Below are 21,439 nucleotides of genomic sequence, written 5' to 3' on the forward strand. Positions count from 1 at the left end.
ACAATCTCAAAATCACATTTTATGTAATCTTAATCTTTATTCACCAACATGGGTTCTCCTAAGATTGCAAAGTTGGTTCAATATTAGATAATCAATGCAATCTGCAATCTACTATGTAACTGTCTAAAAAAGAAAAACCACACTGATGCACAAAAGGCATTGGAGAAAATTCAACATCCATTCACAATAAAAAACTCAGCAAACCAGAATTAGCAGGGAACTTCCTCATCCTGATAAAAAAGCATCTGCAGAAAACTTGTGGCTAATACCATATGTACTGGTGAAAGACAGAAGGCTTTCTCCCTGAAATTTGCAACAGAACAAGTGTGTCTAAAAATAAAAAAACAAGGACAAGGATGTCTTCTCCCACCACTTCTAGCCACATCAGACTAAAAGTCCTAATTAGCACAAGAAGTCAACATAAGAAAAGGCATAAGAATCTTAAAGAAAGAAATAAAACTATACTTATTTAAAGATGACATAACTGTCTATGTAGAAAACCCCAAGGAACCTAAAAAAAAAGATCAAATAAGTTTAGCAAGATTGCAGGTTGCAATATCAACATGCACATCTACTGTATTTCCATATGCTAGCAATAAACAATCAGAAACAAAAAATCTTTATTATTTCCTTAGTTAGATATGAATTTATTAATAGAAAAAAATAATATATTATTTCACTTTGCAAGTCAAAGCTGGAAAAACACAACCTTTTCAATAATTTTGGAATAAATTATTCAGAATTGAACTATGGCCATACTATTAAAAGGTACATCACTACAAGTCAAATTCATATCAAAATTATTTCATTTATCCCAAAATGTTCACTTCTTCAGAGAAGACAATAGCAAATTTTATTATGGACACCAGCAAACCAAGGAAAGACATCGATGGGCTTTTTTTCCAAATGCATATTCACAATTTCCTTACATAGGGCTGATTTTAAATTAAAAGCTATTAGAGATGCTGTTACTCATGATGAAGAGAAAGTAATCAGGGTGACACAGCTCTGAGCTCTGTCGTTTTTATATTATACTAGAGGCCCAATGCATGAAATTCATGCAAGGGGCTTGGCCCTTGCAGCCCTGGCTTTGTCCAGAAGGTGGTCTGGATGGTCATTCTGCTGTTCAGTATAATTAGCATATTAGCTCTTTATTATAGAGGACTAGAGGCCCGGTGCACAAAAATTTGTGCACTCGGGGGGAAGGGGGGGTCCCTCAGCCCGGCCTGTGCCCTCTCACAGTCTGGGACCCCTCGGGAGATAATGACCTGCTGGCTTAGGCCTGCTCCCGGATGGCAGAGGGCAGGCCCAATCCCTAGGTGCAGCCCCAGGTCGGGCTCAGAGCAGGGCTGATTGGGGAGTTGGGGTGCCGCCCCCTGTCATGCACAGAGCAGGGCAGATTGGGAGGTTGCAATGCCACCCTCAGTCACACTCAGGGTAGGGCCGGTTGGGGGGTTGGGGCACCACCCCCTGTCACACTCAAGGCAGGGTTGATGAGGAGGTTGCGGCGCCACCCCCTGTCACGCACAGAGCAGGGCCAATCAGGGTGTTGGGGCACTGCCCCCTGTCACGCACAGAGCAGGGCCCATCAGGGGGTTGGGGAGCTCCCCTCTGTCACGTACAGAGCAGGGTCGATAGGGAAGTTGGGGCACCGTCCCCTGTCACACACAGAGCAGGGCGAATCAGGGGGTTCGGGCGCCGCCACTGTCACACTCAGGGCAGGGCCAATGGGGAGGTTATGGCTCTACCCCTTCACACACAGAGCAGGGCCCATGGGGGGAAAGGGGGTTGGGGCGCCGCCCTCTATCACCCACAGAGCAGGGCCGATCAGGGGGTTGGGGCGCCGCCACTCTTACACTCAGGGCAGGGCCGATGGGGAGGTTATGGCTCTACCCTGTCACACACAGAGCAGGGCCCGTGGGTGGGGGGGTGGAGGTTGGGGCGCCGCACCCTGTCACACATAGAGCAGGCCTGATCGGGGGTTGGGGCGCCACACCCTGTCACACACAGAGCCGCAGGGCGATCAGGGTGTTGGGGAGCTCCCCCATATCAGGCACAGAGCAGGGCTGATCAGGAGGTTGGGGCGCCTTCCCCAGTCACAAACAGAGCAGGGCGGATAGGGAGGTTGTGGCCCCCCCCCGTCACACACAGAGCTGCAGGGCAATCAGGGGGTTTGGGCACTGCCCCCTGTCACGCTGATCCCGGTGCTGGGAGGCATATTACCCTATTACTATATAGGATAGAGGCCTGGTGCATGGGTGGGGCTGGCTGGTTTGCCCTGAAGGGTGTCCTGGACCAGGGTGGGTGTCCCCACTGGGGTGCCTGGCCAGCCTGGGTGAGGGGATGATGCCTGTTTGCAGCTGGTCACACACCCTTCAGGGTGGGGGTCCCCACTGGGGTGCCTGGCCAGTCTGGGTGAGGGGCTGAGGGCTGTTTTCAGGCTCACGGGTGACTGAAGCTCCCAACTGCTCCTTCTTTTTTTTTTTTCTTTTTATTCTGGGCCAGGTTTAGCTCTGGCTTCAGCTCTGAGGCCTCTGCTGCTGAAAGCAGGTATCTGGTTTGTTTGGGTTCTATAATCGAAACAATGTATAACTCCAGCTCTGACTCCAGCTCTGAGATCCCAGCTCACTGAAAGCAGGTTTCTGGGGTTTTGTTTAGCTTCTATATTTGTAACTATGTTTCAAACTGCAAGCTCAGAGGCCGGCAAGGCAGGCGGGAACGTTGGTTTCCTCTGTCACTGAAGCAAGCAAGCCTCATGTTAGTTTCAAGCTGCCTGGCTGCCAGGCCGCCATCTTGGCTGGCAGTTAATTTGCATATCGCCCTGATTAGCCAATGGGAAGGGTAGCGGTCGTACGCTAATTACCATGTTTCTCTTTTATTAGATAGGATAAGGTAGGGTTTACGTTTAGTAAGATTTCACAGACTCAGCATTTTTATTAGTGAAGTAAAAATATAATATACCAGACTGAGAGAAAAAAATGTGCCTTTGATGTGTGATTTGAGCAGACGAATGCCTCATGTTAGAATACATGGACATGCATAGTTCATTCTACAGATGACCCCTGGTCAAGAGGACACTCATCTTTGTAGCGTTGGGCTCTCTCTCTGAGTGATCCACTCTATTCACTTAAGAAGACATAATTAGGTAGATAGTTTGAAGACTCTACTATTTCACACCAAGTAGGAAGTGCAGATTGTATAATCAATTGGAAGCTTATAAAATGACTTAAAGTAAATGGAAACTTACAAAATATCTCCTGTACAGTACCTAGAACATAACAGGCGCCAAATAAATTAGTTTCTTTCCATCTCATCCTCAATCTAGCCTCTCAAAATTTTAAGACAGGATTTTGCAGCTATCACCTCATTGAAACATCTAATTAAATTAGTAAGAAAGCACAATGATGTCCTCCAGAGCTTAGGAATTAAGTTTCTTACCTGGTTCAGTTTTAATCCAGATGTTATTTTAATGTTATTAATAATAATAAAGACTTGGTGTAAAATATTTTGCTGCTATGGTGGCTCTGCTTAAGGCTTTTACTTAATATGAAGATACATTTGCAATTTTCCATTTATTCCAGATACCCAAGGAGCTATTTTTTATCTAAAGTTTACAAAAATCTAAAAATAACATCTATGAGTAAAACATTTTAAATGTATACAAATGTAAATTTATGTAATGTGTATTTATGTATTTCATGGAGCAGAAGAAATAACATTGGAGATTTCAGCAACCTCAAACTTTATCCACCACAAAAAAAAAATGTATATTATGTTGAGTAATTAAACAATAGTATTTTTTAAAATAGTAATTACCACTATTTTTTAATAATATATGCTCATTATATAAAATGTTAAAGGATGGAGAAAATTACCCCCAAAAAAGGGAAAATAAAATGTTGTTACTTAGAAAAAACTAAATGATATTTATCATCCCAGATGTATCTCCATACATTTTGAAAGATAGGCTAGTAGAAATACTTTTATAAACAAAGAATTTTTCTGTAATACCATTCTAAAAAAAAATGTTTTACATTTAATTTTACTTGGTTTTTAACAGAAGAAAAGGAAACTAAAATGGCACTTAAGAAATGGCGGATTTTCAGATAAATATTTCCTTACTTCATGAGATATTCCTTCTTAAGAGATCCCTAAAGGCTAGTAAGAAATATTACCTAAAAGTTTAATATGGAGTCATTTCATTTATACTCTATGTATCAACGTTAGGCAGCATTTTTTATGTATTCCTATGGAAGATAAAATTATCAGAACACTCATAATCCAGCCATCTTCACTCTCCCACACCCCAAGTGTTGGTAATTAGGTGAGTATTTTACCATTGTCAAGGTTTATAAATTTAAAATTGGTTCTGCAACCATAACTCTTCAGCTTCTTGGACAAATTTCCACATTTAAATCGATTTAGGGCTTACTCTCAAGCCTTCTACCACAGCTTGTACATTCCAGAGGCCTCTGTTTTGATGCATCTTTCAGTCAGCTGGAATCTGTCATCAGATAATTGTTTCAATAAGGGCTCATGGGCGCCAAAGCTCCTGAGGGCTTGGCTACCGAAAGGAAAACTTTCTCTATTCAGAACACTTCTGATATCAAACGTGTAGGGTTGGGTTTTTGTTTTTGTTTTTGTCTTCCCATATTTTTCAGTAATATATATATTTTGCATTATCAGTCTCCTGTATTCTTTGACTTTTTATTAAATAAGGATTTAAGTTTCTTATAATACTATCTCCTCTCAATATGGTGATAACTATTATTAAACCAATAGTCAGTGCCTACATTACATATCACAGTTGACCTATTTGCTCTAACTATGTTTCCTTTCTGTTTTCCTGGAGTTAATGTCTTCTTTTCTTTTTTTTCATTTACTTAGTTTTCTTTGTACTTTTGCCAATTCTTCCCAAACTTTCCAATTCAGTTTTCCAGTATAGTTTTCTACATCAGGTTACTTACCACTTCCAATTTTCAGAGACCTTCTCTTACTCTCTGGACTACTACTCTTCAGGTTTTTTTGGACAGCTGTCGCCTGAAACTTCCCTTTGCTATCATCCCTAGAATTTCCTTTCTCTTGAGTTGGAGTCCCAGATCCCTAGATCTCAGGCCTTCTCTCTCTGGGCTTATTCTTTTGCTCTGTGGAGCACACTCTTCAGCAGTTTTGTCAAGTTAAAAATTTGGTACAATTTGGAGGGCTTGGTGATATGAGCATTCCATATACCTGTCTCTTGAGACTAATCTAATTTTAACTAGTTGCCTTTTACAGCTGGGTTAACTAACTCCCTAAGATACCCCTTCACCATCTTCCTGGATATTTCCCTAACTTATTTTCAGTATCCCATTTCTTCCTATCTCTTGGTTTACCCTTTTAGGTAAACACATTCTAGCAAAGGCTGCCTGGGAGGGATTTGTGGAGACTTTGTGTGCTTGAAATATCTTTAGTCACCCTCACACTTGGACTGATAGTGTAGAACTCCATTCTAGCCATGCTGCTCTCCCAGCTATTCCCGGAACATGAAAGACACCCTTCTTTAGCTTTCTCATTTGCATTTGCTGCGTGGCTAAACTCTCTCACCTCCTTCAGGTCTTGCTCAAATACTATACATATATTCATAAATTGCCCACCCAGAAATACCAGCCACTTTCCTGCTTCATTGTACTTCCAGAGCACCAGTGGTATACTATATATTTCCCTTTGTTTATTTTTATTTATCCCAACACCTGGAACAGTGCCTGGCACATAGTAGGCTATCAATTCATTTGTTGAATGAATGAATGAATGCATGAATGAATAATAAACACTTGTTCTATCCCTATAATATGCCAAAAAGGAAGAAGATAATTTTCTTGTTATGATAAGAATCCATTCATTTGATATATAATTAAGAATTTGCTGATCATGGCACTTGAAAATTGAGATAAGATTTTGAAATCTTTTCCTTTTAGATTTTTAAACATAAAATAGGTGACCACTTGATGCTTATGATTTAGTATATATATGTGTATATGTGACCCTTTCTGGCAGAATTTAAAATAGCCTTTCATCTGCACTTGTCCTTCACACCTTGCTCACCTTCTTGGCCTTCCTCTGTCTACTAGTGGGGCTTCTGGCTGCCCACACTGAGCCCATCTTCCCCCATTATCCAGTTGTCTCACTTTGGGCTTCAGCTTGACCTAAGTTCATCTACTTTGGTTTGAACTATTTCATCTGTGGCCTTTGCTTTTTATTGGGCCCCTGCCCAGAGAGTGACCACAGTAGCCTTCTACACTATACCCAACAGCTGGGCTTTTAATCAGCACCCCATAATACACACATATAAATATACCTCACACCCTCACGGGAACCTCACACGCACACACATACTTGAACAGAGTAGCTAAAAAGTCAAGTTATTCTGAGTCTGTTTCTTCTGCTTCCTTCATGATGAAATGAATGGCCTTCGTCTTTAGGGCTTCTCCATTGCAGCATAAAAAAACTTCATGTTCAGATGACCTGTGTCAGTGCCATACCTAATTTCTACATAAGAATCTGATGAAGCCCTAACTGGTTTGGCTCAGTGGGTAGAGCATTGGCCTGCAGACTGAAGGGTCCCAGGTTCGATTCTGATCATGGGCATGTACCTTGGTTGCAGGCACATCCCCAGTAGGAGGTGTGCAGGAGGCAGCTAATCAATGTTTCTCTCTCATTGATGTTTCTAACTCTCTATCCTCCTCCCTTCCTCTCTGTAAAAAAAAAATCAATAAAATATACTTTTTTAAAAAAAGAAAGCTTGTGGATACTGCTGTCCAGAAACTTCTCCTTTAAAAAAAAAAGAATCTGATGAAAATGTAATTACTTAAAATACATTCCTAACTAGTGGTAAGATTTAGATGATACTTTTATTTCAAAGGAATTGACGATGGCCTTGGTAGTTTCAATATCAAGCCAAGAAAGAGTAGGAGTCTTTTCAAATCACATTTAAATAGGGCTGCTAGATTCAGCAAAGAAAAATACAAGCTATCCAATTAAATTTGAATTTCAGATAAGCAACAATTAATATTTTAGTTTGTGTGTCCCAATGGGAAGCCTATATTTTATCTAGCAACCCTACATTTAAATAGCCAGCTGCTCTTATCAGGAAAATAACTTGGACAGGTTTATTTTGGATGTGAATGATTAATGTCAAGTTGCCACAGAGTTAGAAATTAATTTTTATTGGTTCATGACATAATACAGGGAACTATTTAATCTGGCTAATGATAGACTGGGTGGTTTAAACAATAGAACTTTACTTGTCACTATTCTGAAGGATTGGAAGTCCAAGATCAAGTTGCCAGCTGTTTCCTGGTGAGGACCCTCTTTCTGAGGGCCTTCTTGCCGTATCCTCACGTGACAGAGAGAAAGGGAGACAGAGAGACAGGGAGAGATCATTTCTCTCATGTCTGTTCTTACAAAGGCTCTAATCCCAATAATGTCCCAAATACTATCACACCTCACCTCCAAATACTGTCACACTGAAGATCAGGGCTTCAACATAAGAATTGGGGAGGATACAAACCTTCAGTTGATGGCAATGGATTTAAATAAAACTACAGTGTGAATGCAGAGAGATCTTGGCTGTTAGAAACATCATTTCTCACAGTTGACTGGATTATGCGTGGACACATCCAGGCACCCTCCCCAGGTTAGAGAAACGAGGGTGCTTCTCTGAAAGATACGTACAATTCACCAACAGGCAGGTTTTATTTTAAGAAACTAAACCTAATATGATTCCATCTCTCGGAGCTGTTTATCACTTAGAATTTTAGTTAGGGTGGTTGCACTCTAGTAAATTAGCTGACTGAGAGTCCAAAGATTATATCTGCACCCCGACAGTTCATTCATCATGCTTAACATTTAGATTTCAGTACAGCTTCCCCACACATTTGCCAAAATACCACTGAAGTAATCACAGAAAGCTCCCTGTTTTGATCTGTCTACTGCCCTAAATATTGTCAGTGATCCTAGATTTAGGTTTATTGGAATATTTTAATAACCCACCAATCTCTTATCTAATAGTTTCATTTAACCGCTTTTCATAAACATGTATTGATTTTAATTTATCACCAAAGTGGGATTGGACTTTAGTAGTTCAATGTGTACTTACCTAAGAAAGCAATGCAAAATCGTGGTAAAAATTATCAAGGTATAATCTTGTAAAAGTGACAAAACCTTTAAATATTACCAAATATTTAGCAAGTTGTATGGTGAATGTAAAGTTCAAATTATATGTGTAACCAACACCTTTACTCTTTCAATATCATTTTGTAAATTGGCAAGTTATTCAGTCAGATTATACAGTTTTGGAAAAGCATAATTTAATTTTAATTGTTAAAACCACCAAAATAGGATAACTAGAATCCCCAAAAAGATACAACTGAAAAAAAATACAGGCTTGCATGACTGGAAGGTAAATAAAATGTCTAGCCCAAAACTGCACAGCTAGTTGACTAGGAATTCCAGGTGGGGATGTGGGATGCAGATATATTCAATGCCATTTGTGGTTTAGTACCAGCTGGTGACCTAGTCAGCTTTTACCACCTGGTACCCAGATGTACTGTGTCGGGCTGAGTGTGATTCCAGAAATTCTGGGTAATTGGTTATCTTTTTTCTTATGCATGTAGAAGTTTTGGGCCTGAAGGAAATGGTTTCGGGACCCACCTGCTGTCTCCATAGGTTTAGACATAGGGTTGCCTGCCCCTTTCTGTACCAGTTTCTTATTCTTTTAAAATATGACATTAAGTCATCAATGTAAATGTTATTTTTTTAAGGCTAACTTTAACTTTGGATTTTTTTTTCTATTCTTTGGGGGAAATGCTTGGATGTAATGAATTGGTCTCAGGAGCTTTCTCCATGGACAGTTCTTTGTCCTCACCTGCTACGGCCTCTACCTCCCTATCAGAAACTCGACCTTTCTTGGCTGCATCAAGCATCTTCTCTCTGACTGATCAAAGTGCCACAGACATAATGTCCATTGACCAGACACTAACCATCCCCACTGATGATTACTCTGCCATCAGCCAATCAGCTCTGGAGATTTCACATTTGCCTGCATCTTCAGAAGATAGCACGTTGAGCACAGGCAGCCAAGATATAGCCCAAGGCTTAGAAGAAATGGATCTATCCAATTCTTCCACCTCCTCTGAGGTACCAGGATTCAGTGGATATGTTTCCACCCCAGACAATTTCTTGGAGAATACCACTCCCGGCCCAGCTTTACAGATTATCACCGCCAGCTCTGTGACCATCGCCGCCGAAGGCCAGGAGCTGGTGGTGTTCTTCAGTCTGCATGTGGCTAACATGGCCTTCTCTGACGCCCTGTTCAACAAGAGCTCTCTGGAGTACCAAGCTCTGGAGCAACGATTCACACAGCTGGTGAGTAGGCACTGCTTACTATTCTCTATGTCTCTTCTTTTTTGTTGTTGTTGTTACTTTATACATAATCACAGGCTGTCTTGAGCAATGCTGGTTGGAAGAGGCAAGCCTCTGATGTGGTTGTCGCTGAAGGCATTCAGCTAGAGTGTTGAGATGGATTCAGATCCAAGAGGCAAGTGAATTCTCTGGTGGACACATGAGCAGACATTGCCACTCAGACTCCTGGGAACAAACTTATACTGAACAACCTTTCCTTATAGTTTTTCCTAATTTAGTTTTCCCAGAATAATACATAGCCTCTCAAGTTCTGAGCTTCGGATTTAAAAGCAGGATGAGCAGACTTTCCCCAAGTTATAATGTCACTATTTTCCAGCCGACTGACCACAGGGATCTAAGCTAGGAAGGTCCAGCACAGAGCAGGCCAAGAGCTCAGGTGTAAACACTCTTTGTTCAGTCCCCCTTCAGTTTTTGTTTTTAACTAAAAAATGGTTAAATCATCCATGATCCCTAACAGAGAAAATGAGATGATGGCATATACCTGTGATTATAAAACGCCCCCAAACTCATATTTGTCTTGTTTCTACATGTGGGATAAGAAATGCATGTACAGTAAGAAATGCTGAATTTCTGAAAATGACAGAAAAATATTTGTAAGCTTCACATAAGTTAAATTGTTGTTTAAATTAAAACCACATAAAAACTAATTCTTCAAGTGAACTTTAAAGGAAGACTTTGTGCAGTCTAACCCCGCAGTACCACCCACCATGAGGTGAGTAGGTAATTGGGTTAATCTCAGGGAATGGGCTCCCAGTGGGCCTAGCACAGGGGTACTCCTTAGGGTACATGCCGAGCTGCCATAATGAAGAAACCAACAATAGAGTAACTTAAATAAGATACAAGTTCATTTCTCTTTCACTTGGTGGGTGGGACAGCTCCACTCTACACCATCCAGGCACCCACATTCCTTACATCTTGTAACTCTGTCAGCCCCAATGGTGTTTCCTCGTAGTCACAGCTGGGTCATTTCCACTTGTGAGAAGGGGAAAGAGAGAAAGCCCAGGGGAAGCAATTTCCTAAGCAAGTGATACCAAAGTTGCCCATATCTCTTCCATTCATATTCCATTGGTGGGAACTAGTCACGTGGCCACACCTGGCTGCAAGGGAGGCTGGGAAATGTGGTCTCTAGCTAGGCATCCTCTTTCTAGAGAAAAAAGCAGCTAGTCATTTGCACAGTAGGTGAAGACAGGGAATTCCCCCCAGAGCTAAGACACAGAATGAATTCAAAGTTAAGTAGGCAAAATCACGAGAGACTAAATTGGAAAAAGAAGTTCCAAGCTCGGTGTAAAATTTCATTTCATTTTTTTTTTTTAATTTTCACAATGACCTTGAGGCAAGGGGAGTGTATAAGAATGGGGATCAGGGTCATAGTCAAAATTCTGGTAAGGCACAGGGACGAAATCAAAGCCGGGCGGGGCTGTGCCTGGAGGTTGCAGCTTGCACCTGTGTGCTCCCTGGGCTCAGAGGTGTCAGTTTATGGATGAGAGGCTCACTTTCTGGGCCCAGAACAAGGCAGGTATTGCTGAGTTTCAAACATTTCTGAAAAGAGATCTCATGGATGGCCCTGGCTCACAAGAGGGCAGGTGTGGAAGCCTGAAGTACATTGCCCTGGGGCTTACTTTTATATTATTACATTATAGTTTGGAAAAGGTTCTTAGGGAACCACTTTCTCGTCTCCCTCACCGTTCAGATAAGGGCACTGAGGTACAACACAATGCTAAGTGTCTCAGTGAAGGTCACACAGCTGGTTGGGAACAGTTCCAGGGCTGACTGCCAGATCCCTGCTATTTCCACCGCACCGCGTTTGTGTTGACCGTGAAACACAGCCCGCATAAACAGACAGGCTGATGTTTAAGCTGTTGTTTGCTTCAATGGGTCATTTCAAGCTGGTTGCTTCCAGATAGACAGCCCATTTACACAGGCGTGGGCAGTCCGCTCCTGAGCTCAGCTTGGAACATGTTTTTATTTACTTGGATTTAAAAAAAAAAAAAAGCAAAACTGAACTTGGCATTTCTGCTTTGCTGATAGCATTGGCCTGGGTTCTTAAAATCCTCTGTTCTCACAACTCATTCTGAACAAAACCACTGCCCATCCATCTCAATACACAGACAGAAAGGTGGAAATGTGGGACATGATCACTGCAAATAGAGCATTAGGTAGTGGTGTTCTGGTCTCCCGTTAAATCCAAACACACAAATATAAACCAATAATTGGAAATGTATGCCTCAGGTAATGAGAAGTGAGTATGAACAGAATTAGCAACAGCTGAGCGCTAGAACATACTTATGAGTAAACCATCTTTTATTTTGCAGCTGGTTCCGTATCTACGATCCAATCTTACAGGATTTAAGCAACTTGAAATACTTAACTTCAGAAATGGGAGTGTGATTGTGAATAGCAAAATGAGGTTTGCTAAGCCGGTGCCCTACAACCTCACCAAGGCCGTGCAGCGGGTCTTGGAGGATTTCCGTTCTGCTGCAGCCCAACTACTTGATCTGGAAATAGACAGCTACTCTCTCAACATTGAACCAGGTAAAAGCATTCCATTCACAAGTGGGCGGGAGTTTAGGGGAGTTTGTTTGTTTGTGTAAACTTGCAGCTCAACCTTGAGGTCACAAACATCAAATTAAAATCACACTTGATAAAATAATCGTTTGGAATCTGTGGATCGCCTTATGCGAGAGGTAGAGTCCTAAGACATGCAGGTTAAATTTTTCCTACATCAAAAAGCAAAGAACAAGTGCACCTCCTGCTTCACAATCTGAGAGCTTTAATTTCCCATCAGAGCAACACTTATGCGGAGTTTAAGAGCTTTTTTAAAATACAGTCCACAACCAAACTAACTTACATTTTGCTAAAAGCCCAAAACACCTTCTCAGGGAACTGCAGCAACCTGGGGGATTCCTGCCTAAGAAAGCTGCCAGTCATGGTTAACAACGGGAATCACCTCTTCCTAGCACAACTCAGGTTGAAACTGAAACAGCATCCTGAGGGGGGACATAATCATTCAACCAAAATGTAAACTTGGAAAAAAGCCACATTGCCCATCATGAAAGAAAGAAGAAAATAATGTCCCTTCCGGTTTCTGCACCCTAGATGAGCTTCCATCTCAGATCAAAACAGAGTTTGCTATGAAGAAAACTCTTAAAAGATATGGGGGCTCAGCCCAAAGCTCCACAGTAGAAAGCGCACATTTGTTCGGGTAAGAAAGCTATATAATTACCATTGGAACCAGCTGTGCCCAAAGTGGGACCTATTTCCACCATTACTTTCAAAATTCTGTTTTCTAAACAATTGCAAAAATGTTTTGTTTGTGCTTTGTTTTGTTTTGTTTTGTTTTGTTCCACTCCCTGGAGTGCAAGGGTCCAAGGCTCCACATCTACTGCCAATGCAACCTGCCAGTCAGGCTACAAACAACGCCTCCTGATAGGCCATGAATTAGTAAAGTGAATCTTGAACAGCCTCTCTGGCTTTCTGTGGACTAACAATGAAGGCAGAGAGAAAGGCCTTGGGCAAAATCCAAACAAAAAGGCTCAATTGGGAGACACTTATCTTTCACTGAGTAGAACTTGGTGCAACTTTAAGAAAATTGCCTCCTACCTGGTAAACAGGTTCATTAAAATGACAGAGTGCCCTTAGGCACTAAACCTGGGAGTATTTACCCCTGATCTGGGTGGCTGAGCAAGCCTCTGGCTCCCCTAAGAAATCAAAGGCCTCCTAAAGGCTAATAAAATATTGCCTCTCCTCATGGAAACTTTCTCAGAACTAAGAAGGAGCCAGGGGTCCTTGCCAGCTAAGACCAGGAGACCAGTTTCTTCCGCCAATTGAAAATGATAACAGGGACGTGTATAGGGAGAACTTGGAAAGCATAGGGAGGTGAGGGCCCAGTCGCCCTCTTCCTGACTCCCTCCAGGAGCTAGTTTACTTACAGACCCATCCCAACAACATGAGATAGTAAATGTAGGGAGCCAATTTGCAGCGGGGAGAATGCGGGTGCTACTGTGGGGACAGGCTTCTCAAAGTAGGCCCACCTAGTGGTGCCTTATGAAAGGGCGAGTCATCGCGGGGCCTGACCACGCTGCTGGCGGCCTCGGGCACCGACTCCCCAGCCCACGGTGGGAGCCCGGCGCAGGCTGCCACCCGCCTGCCGCCCCCGGACCGGACCCACGCGGCAGCAGCGGCGGCAGGGCGGGGCGCGTGCCCTCGCCCGAGGAGATGGAGGAGGAGGCGATCGCCAGCGCCCCCGGGAACGAGACGGAGGACGTGGACTTCCTGTCTGGGCTGGAACCGGTCGATCTGCTGGACCCCCAGCAACCGGACTGGCCCCTGGAGCCTGGGCTCAGCTCGCCCTTGGGGGGGCGAGGACTGCGTCCTCCATCTTGCCCTGGGTCCTCCATTTTTGGGGCGGCCACCATGTGCTCAGGAGAGTGCCTTCTTCCCGGAAGCCCAGGCCCCTGCTGGCCACGCCCAGGATTTCTTTAAACTAACCAATGACAATCAAGGGACGTGCACGCCAGAGAGATGACCACATCCTGTGTAAGAAGACCCGACTCGCGCCTGGCCAATTGGCGGGGCCCACAGTCCCCTCCCCTGCCCTTACTATAAAACCCACAATCCCATCAGGCCTCGCTCTCTCTCGGCCACTGGAGCTTACTGTTGCATCGGTGAGTGTGGCAGGGGAGCCAAACCTAGGTTTGAAATGAATGACTCTTTGCTTTTGCATCGGACTCGCTGGCTCCCTGTGGGGGTTCTTGGGAATCTTGAAATCTGGGCACAACACTTAGAAAGAGGCCAGGGATGTGGAAGGGACCCTGGTGATATTGAGAAAAAGCACAGAATGCCATTGCCTTGGAGGGCTCCTGAATGTGAATCCTGTGTGCTAACAGCAGCACTGAATTTTCACAACTGGAAAATGGAAATAGTAACAGGTGTGAGGATTAACTAAAATAATAGAGTCGTCCCTCCATATCTTCGAGGGGATTGGTTCCAGGACCCCCAAGGATTTCAAAATTTAAAGATGCTCAAGTCCCTTATATAAAACTAGGGGCCCAGTGCATGAATTCGTGCACCTTGAAAGGAACTGTGGGCCACGAGGCTGCAGTAGGCACAGGGTCAGTTCTCGGCCCACCCTCCACGCCCCTGCCCGGCCCCTCCCACCATGGCCCTGGTCCCCTGTCTGCCGCAGCCCCACTCCCACTGCTGCCGCTCCCACACACTAATGGCACTGGCCCCGTTTGCACCCGTTAAAGACACGAAGCTATTGGGGCCAGCGCCAGCAGCAGGTGCAAGTGGGGCTGGCAATGTCAGTGGGTGCAAGCAGCAGCTGCTGCCCTGATTGCTCCTCAGGAGCAGGGGAAGGTGGAGTAGCCCTCAGGGGCGATCAGGGCCGGCAGCCACTGCCCACACCCATTGATGGCACCAAGCGATCAGAGCCAGCACCAGGCACTGGCAGCAGGTGCAAGCGGTAGCTCCAGTGCTGGCTGCGGGTGCAAGCTGGGCCAGCACTGGCAGTGAGTGCGAGCAGCGGCTCTGGCCCCATGAGCGGGTGTGAGCGGCAGCTGCCGGCCCCGATCTCCCCTCAGGAGCAGGGGGAGGTAGAGAAGCCCTGAGGAGCAATAGGAGCCAGCAGCCGCCACTCGCACCTGCTGATGGTGCCAATCGATTGGGGCCAGCACCAGGCACTGGCAGTGGGTGTGAGCAGGGCCAGTGCAGGTAGCAGGTGCAGGTGGCAGGTGGGACTGTGGTGTGTGGGAGCAAAGAATTTTCAGTAACCACCAGAGGCTCTCTCCAATGGCAGTGACTGGTGCCCCGCCTTGGTAAGGCGCCCCCCACTCACATGCTCCACCATCCTGCTGCGGCCAATGCCCACCATGTTCCACACACGCCCGCTAGTGGTCAGTGCATGTTATAGTGACTGGTTGTTCTGTTGTTCTGCTGTTCTATTTGCATATTAGCCTTTTATTATATAGAACTAGAGGCCCGGTGCAAGAAATTTGTGCACTCGGGTGGGGAGGTCCCTCAACCCGGCTTGCGCCCTTTCACAATTCAGGAGCCCTCGGGGGATGTCTGAGTAACGGCTCAGGCCCACTCCCCCCAGGGAGCAGGCCTAAGCTGGCAGTTGGACATCCTTAGCACTGCAGCAGAGGTAGGAGAGGCTCCCACCACTGCCACTGTGCTCACCAGCCATGAGCCCAGCTTCTGGCTGAGCGGTGCTCCCCCTGTGGGAGCACACTGACCACCAGGGGGCAGCTCCTGCATTGAGTGTCTCCTCCCTGGTGGTCAGTGAGCATCATAGTGACCAGTCATTCTGCCATCAGGCTGAAATTGGCTCTCTGACATCCCCCAAGGGGTCCTGGATTGTGAGAGAGTGCAGGCCAGGCTGAGGGACCCCACTGGTGCATGATTGGGGCTGGGGAGGGACTGCGGGAGGACTCCAGGGCATGACTGGCCTGTTTCGCTCAATCCCGATCATCCAGACCCCAGCAGCAAGTTAACCTAATGGTCAGAGCATCTGCCCCCCTAGTGGTCAGTGCACATCATAGTGACTGGTTGACAGGTCAACTCTCTGTCCCCTGGTGGTCAGTGCACGTCATAGCGAGCAGTTGAGTAGCCTTAGCATATCATTAGCATATTACACTTTGATTGGTTGAATGGCCAACCTAATGACTGGACACTTAGCATATTAGGCTTTTATTATATAGGGTGGCTGGCATAGTGTTTGCATATGACCTTGCACATCCTCCCATGTACTTTAAGCCATCCCTAAATTACTTATAATGCCCAATACAATGTAAATGCTATGTAAATAGTTGTTATATTGTATTATTTAGGGAATAATGACAAGAAAAAAGTCTCTATATGTTCGGTATAGATGCAACCATTGTAGACAACAACATAACTTTTTTTTTAAATATTTTCTATTCAAGGTTGGTGAATGCAGAGCCCATAAATACAGAGGGGACTGTATTTACAACACTTAACATAACTCTCAACAATTGCAGTTGACTAATATAAATGTTTAGTTATTGTGGCAACGTCATTATTAACTTGATTAATAATTTGTGACCTGCATAGGGTACCAGTCAAAACAATAACAAGTACCCTGACAAGGTATTTGTGTGGAGGTTGGAACTGAAATTATTTTCACTGATTTCTTATGAGAATTCATAAGAAATATATAGCTTTCCTCTAAGAAGCCAATGGCAGTAGAAATGAAATGGTGCTAACATCAGCTCGGATCCCTGCTGGAGCCAAATTTATGCTGATCTACCTAATAATGCTCCAGGCTGCCCAGTATACAGTGGGGTAGCGTGCCCAATTTATCTTTTAATAGGAGAACAATAGGGGAAAGCCAGAGTGTGCTGGACAACCTGAGCAATTACCTTGCTCTATTTTTTACCAAATACTTGGAGAGTGAGAAAATTTAAATGCTTAATACATTGCAAATTCATAGAATGAATGAATGACTGGGAAAGTTCTGCCAAGAAATGACTGCAGTGAGCCAGTAGGACATGAATACTGCCTGAACCAAAGGGCTTGAGGATAGCAGAATTAGAAAATCAAATGTGGATTTCATAAAACTTTAAAATAAACATCAATGGACTTTATTAACTCCTCTATATAAACCAAAATAGATAAATCCAATATCCAAAAGGCTTCCTATTTAGTGTGATAAGCCACTGTTGCCAACCTGCCCCAAGAGTTTCTTCCAATCCACTTTTGGACTTGGGGTACAGGATGTAAGGAGCAAGCAGGAGGGACAGACGAGATTTAGAATGGGCTTCCCGACAGCTAGGGATCCTGGTTTAGTTATTTCAGCAAGGGCCAAGGATAGATTCACCCACTTAGAACCAGCAAGTGCTTGATGATTCGGCCTTGACCATCTTCTACATGCTTAATACAAAACAATAAGCAGTCATCCACCATCACATAATGTGGTAATGTCCGAAAGTCAGTCCCTGCCCAAAGAATCTTCCAATGTGGCCAAAGAGGGACACCTTAGAATGATGCTGGGAGCAAAGCTATGCCTTGTTCATTCAGAAGGACTTTCTAACGAGCACTTTTCTGATAGGCTGCACTTGGTTGCAAATTCCTGTGAGTATGGGAATCACTCAGTGAGCCCGTAATGAAGAAAGCCCTGAGCTTCCCTTTAAATTCCATTCCATTGAGGCCTGGTGCCTGGGCAGAAAGAGAATGTAGTGGTTGAGATTAATACAGAGACTTCTAGTCCCTCTGGGCAGGTGTTGGTGGTGAGGGCTGAGCCTCCTGCCACAGCCACGAAGACAGCCAGCACTGGTAAAGAAACCGTTATTCAATGGTACTTGTTAAAGACTGTCTTGGTAGGTGTAGGTTCCCTGCAATGGGCTCTTGGGGTGAGGGAGGGTGAATGGACTCAACTTTGAATACAGCAAGTTGGAATGGGGGTGGGGAGGTTGGCTAAACTGACCTAAAAGGATTCTGGAGGAAGGCAGCTCAGGGTGATCAGACATCACCTGGGGGATGTGGAGGATGAGGAACCTACTGAGGTATTGAGGGTGATCAGATATGGAGGGTGGAGGTGGGGGCATTCTAGCTAAACCAATTTAGCAGAACTTGCTAAAACTGAGCAATGAAGAGACAAACACAGAAGACCAAACGCTGAGGCTGAGTGGGAAATTTCAGGGGGTCTGAGTAGACTTTGATCAAGTAGACAATCTTTGTCAACACCAGAGCTGAAGAGGAGGACACCAGAGCTGAAGAGGAGGGACCAGCCACCCAGGTATCAGTGGCAGCGGTACAAGCGACCATTGGGGGGCGGGGGTGCTGAGGAGAAGGAAGGTGGCCACCCAAGAGTGAGTCATGGTCAGGGACCTACTCAGATACAGACTCATAAACACCCCCCACCCTCATTTTCACATTATTCACAGCTCCTCCTCCCTGTTTATAGCCTGTTCCAAACCAGGCAAAGTCAGACCAAAATCCCAAAACACTCACAACCATTGCTTCTGAGCAGAGCTAATTAACTTCTCACTTCTATGAATCTGCAGAGCTTATAAAACTTCTTGAACCTGAAATTTAAAATGTCGTTCTAAAATAAACCTGTGAAGTGTTTCTAACATCAGTTCTCCTGTCCAATTTTAGTTTGGGGAAATACACACAAAATTAGTATTTTGATTATGGAAGAAATGGGTGTCTAGATTTTAAAACAAATTAAGAAAAAATATGCAGATAATTTTCAATCGCTTTTTTCCCCTTTTCTAAAAAAAAAAATCTAGAACATGACAGCTCTTTTGCTCCTAATTTTTCAGCACAACTGAGTGACCCGGATGTTCTCCTTCCAGGATATATTTGAGCCTAAGCTGTCATGGTGACTGACAATCGAGCTGATTAACATGTCCTCCAAGTACAACCAACTTATCATGCTGCCTCTCAGGTTCCTGGACCCTGAATGAAGATAATTACTTCAGATTCCCAGAGAACAAGGACTCAAATTCTAGTTTACACAGACCCCGACTCTCTCCCTGGCGTGGTCTTTTCAGCGGCTAAGACTTGGGTTGGCCCATGGCAGTGCCCATCCCCCAGCATGTAGTAACAAAACTCTGAGGGGCACTGATCATCGATCATCGGAAACCCAGACAATACCAGAAGGTCATTTCAGCAAATACAAGAAACCTCCCTGATCCTGATTCTATCTTGCCAGTATTTTGCTTGAACTCACTGGCGTTAGTCCAATCTCTTGAGAAAACTCTCCTTGAAAGAGAATTGAGAGGGGAAATCTTTAGAGAAAAGGAGCAGCTGCTGGAAATACTGTGTGTCGGGATTGAATACCTAGCTTTATCTATGGGAGAGGATCTAATCTCGAGAATCTATCCTTGGAAAAGGGAGCGGCATCCTATAATTTTAACCCTTTCCCAATCAGGATGGCCCAATACAGCAACACTGAGTTCCAGGGTGGCTTACTCCTTGGCCCTTTTCTTATCACCTTTTTGGGAGAAAACAGATTAGCCCTAAAATCATACAACACTGGAGGCTCTCCCACCTCATGTCCACTGTCCCCCTCGCCTGGGAGCTGCTGTCCCTAACTACCCTTTTGTCCCTAACAACCTTTGTCAAAGAATAACCCTCCAAATATGAAAATCATGAGTTTCATACTGATAGTGAGCATATGTTAAAGTTTATTTAACTAACTGATAAGGGAATTATTAGGTTGACAAATCTGATTTAAAGGGTATATGGAAACAAAAAATTTTTTAAATGCTTTCATTAATTTTTGTTGAGGTTTTTTTTGTTGTTTGTTTGTTTGTTTTAGAGAGGAAGGAAGAGTGAGAGAGAGATAGAAACATCATTGAGAAACATCCATTGGCTGCCTCCTGCATGCCCTAATGGGGAGAGAGCCAGCAACTCAGGAATGTGCCCTGACCAGGGATCGAAGGGGTAAGCTCTTGGTGCATGCATGGGTCAATGCTCAAACACTGAGCCACACCAGCCAGGTGAAACAGGAATTTTATATAGCTAGAGAACAAAGGAGAATTATGAAATACGATTGTTAAGCTGAATACAAAACAGAAAATACAATCATTGTATGTTATCTATTTTCTATAACTTCTAACTTTTTAGAGTTGTAAAATGCCATAATCAATAGTAAATGATAGGTCAAACAAAGTTATTGCCTCCTAGGATAGGGCTCAGCCGAGTATTTCTTAAAGAACTGGATAGCCAATATTTTAGGCAAAATTGGGGATGTTATGAAGTGGTAAACACTGAGAAACCTGAAAACCATACTGAGCTATGGGCTGTGAAAGAGCAGACAGCTGGCTGGGCTGCCCATAGGTGATCCCTGTTCACTAAGGGGACTGCTATTGCTCTAGCGTGACATTGAAGATCACATGGTCAGCTTTTCTCCTTCATTTCCAAATGTTGGATGATTTTTCTTAAACCATCAAAGATTTCTCAGCCTCTTAGTCCCTCTAGCCCTTGTCTTTGCTGTTATAGAAAAGCTAGACAAGTAATTAATAATGCAACCGTAATTTGGATGTCTGTTCATTCAGACAGTCAGTAAGCACTTAGGGATCACCTGCCAACAGTCAGGCACTATTATAGCCACCAGGACCCAAAGGTGAATGGAACGAAATGTCTACCAAGAGAAAAATGCACATACACAAAAAGCTATAATACAGTCTGCTAAATACTATACCCAGGATATGAACAGAAAGGTTATGAAGCACAGAGGAGAGAGAGCAATTAATTCTACAGAGGCAAGGGGATGCCGTGGCAGGCTTCCTAGACAGATGGCAATATGGAGTAATGATACCTGGGTTTATGATGACGGGGCCCAGGCAGAGAAGGGTGGGGGGAAGATGCAGGCATTTCTGGGAGAGATAGAGAGCTTCAGCTATTCCACTGTGATGGCAGCTTTGGATACACAGCAGGGAGGTATATGGGAGCTCAGCCTAGAAGGAAGGAAGAAGCATGCTAAACCAGCTCATTTAAAGCCAGGTTGTGATGCCCGGCCTGTGTGGCTCGGTGGTTAAGGGTCAACCTATAAACCAGAAGGTCATGGTTTGATTCCAAGTCAGGGCACATGCCTGGGTTGAGGCTCAATCCCCAGTAGGGGGCATGCAGGAGGCAACTGAAGAATGATTCCATCTCGTCATTGATGTTTCTCTCTCTCCCTTCCTTTCTGAAATCAATAAAAATGGTGGTTTGTTTTTTAATAAAAGTAAAGCCAGGTTGCCTAAGAGCTCCTGCTCGATCTATTTGCATCCACTTAGGTGTGCTATTTTCCCTTTAAAGTTGAACTTTAATAAAATTTTGTAAAACTCAAAAAGTCTTCAAACTTAATACTAAACAGTCCTTAAAGTATTCTCAAGATTATAAAATAAAAACATATAGTTGTTTATCATTCATAAAATACTGCACTTTTGGAAGGTACTTAGAAAAAATATATAACTAATAACAAAGGGTACATAGATAAATTCCCTTTTTTAAATGTTTAAATGCA

At 43.9% G+C, this 21,439-nt stretch overlaps 1 protein-coding gene across 1 annotated transcript in view; it reads left to right on the forward strand.

Moving 5' to 3' along the window:
• The window catches only part of IMPG1 (interphotoreceptor matrix proteoglycan 1), a 131,082-nt gene that overhangs the window by 90,230 nt on the left and 19,413 nt on the right, over positions 1 to 21,439 (forward strand). The window contains exons 13-14 of the mRNA XM_036318414.1: positions 8,889 to 9,402; positions 11,772 to 11,991. Of these exons, the coding sequence (XP_036174307.1) occupies positions 8,889 to 9,402; positions 11,772 to 11,991 (734 nt within the window). The remainder of the gene's footprint in view (positions 1 to 8,888; positions 9,403 to 11,771; positions 11,992 to 21,439) is intronic.

Source organism: Myotis myotis, unplaced genomic scaffold (assembly GCF_014108235.1).
Source record: "Myotis myotis isolate mMyoMyo1 unplaced genomic scaffold, mMyoMyo1.p scaffold_m19_p_7, whole genome shotgun sequence".
NCBI classification, from domain to species: Eukaryota; Metazoa; Chordata; class Mammalia; order Chiroptera; family Vespertilionidae; genus Myotis; species Myotis myotis.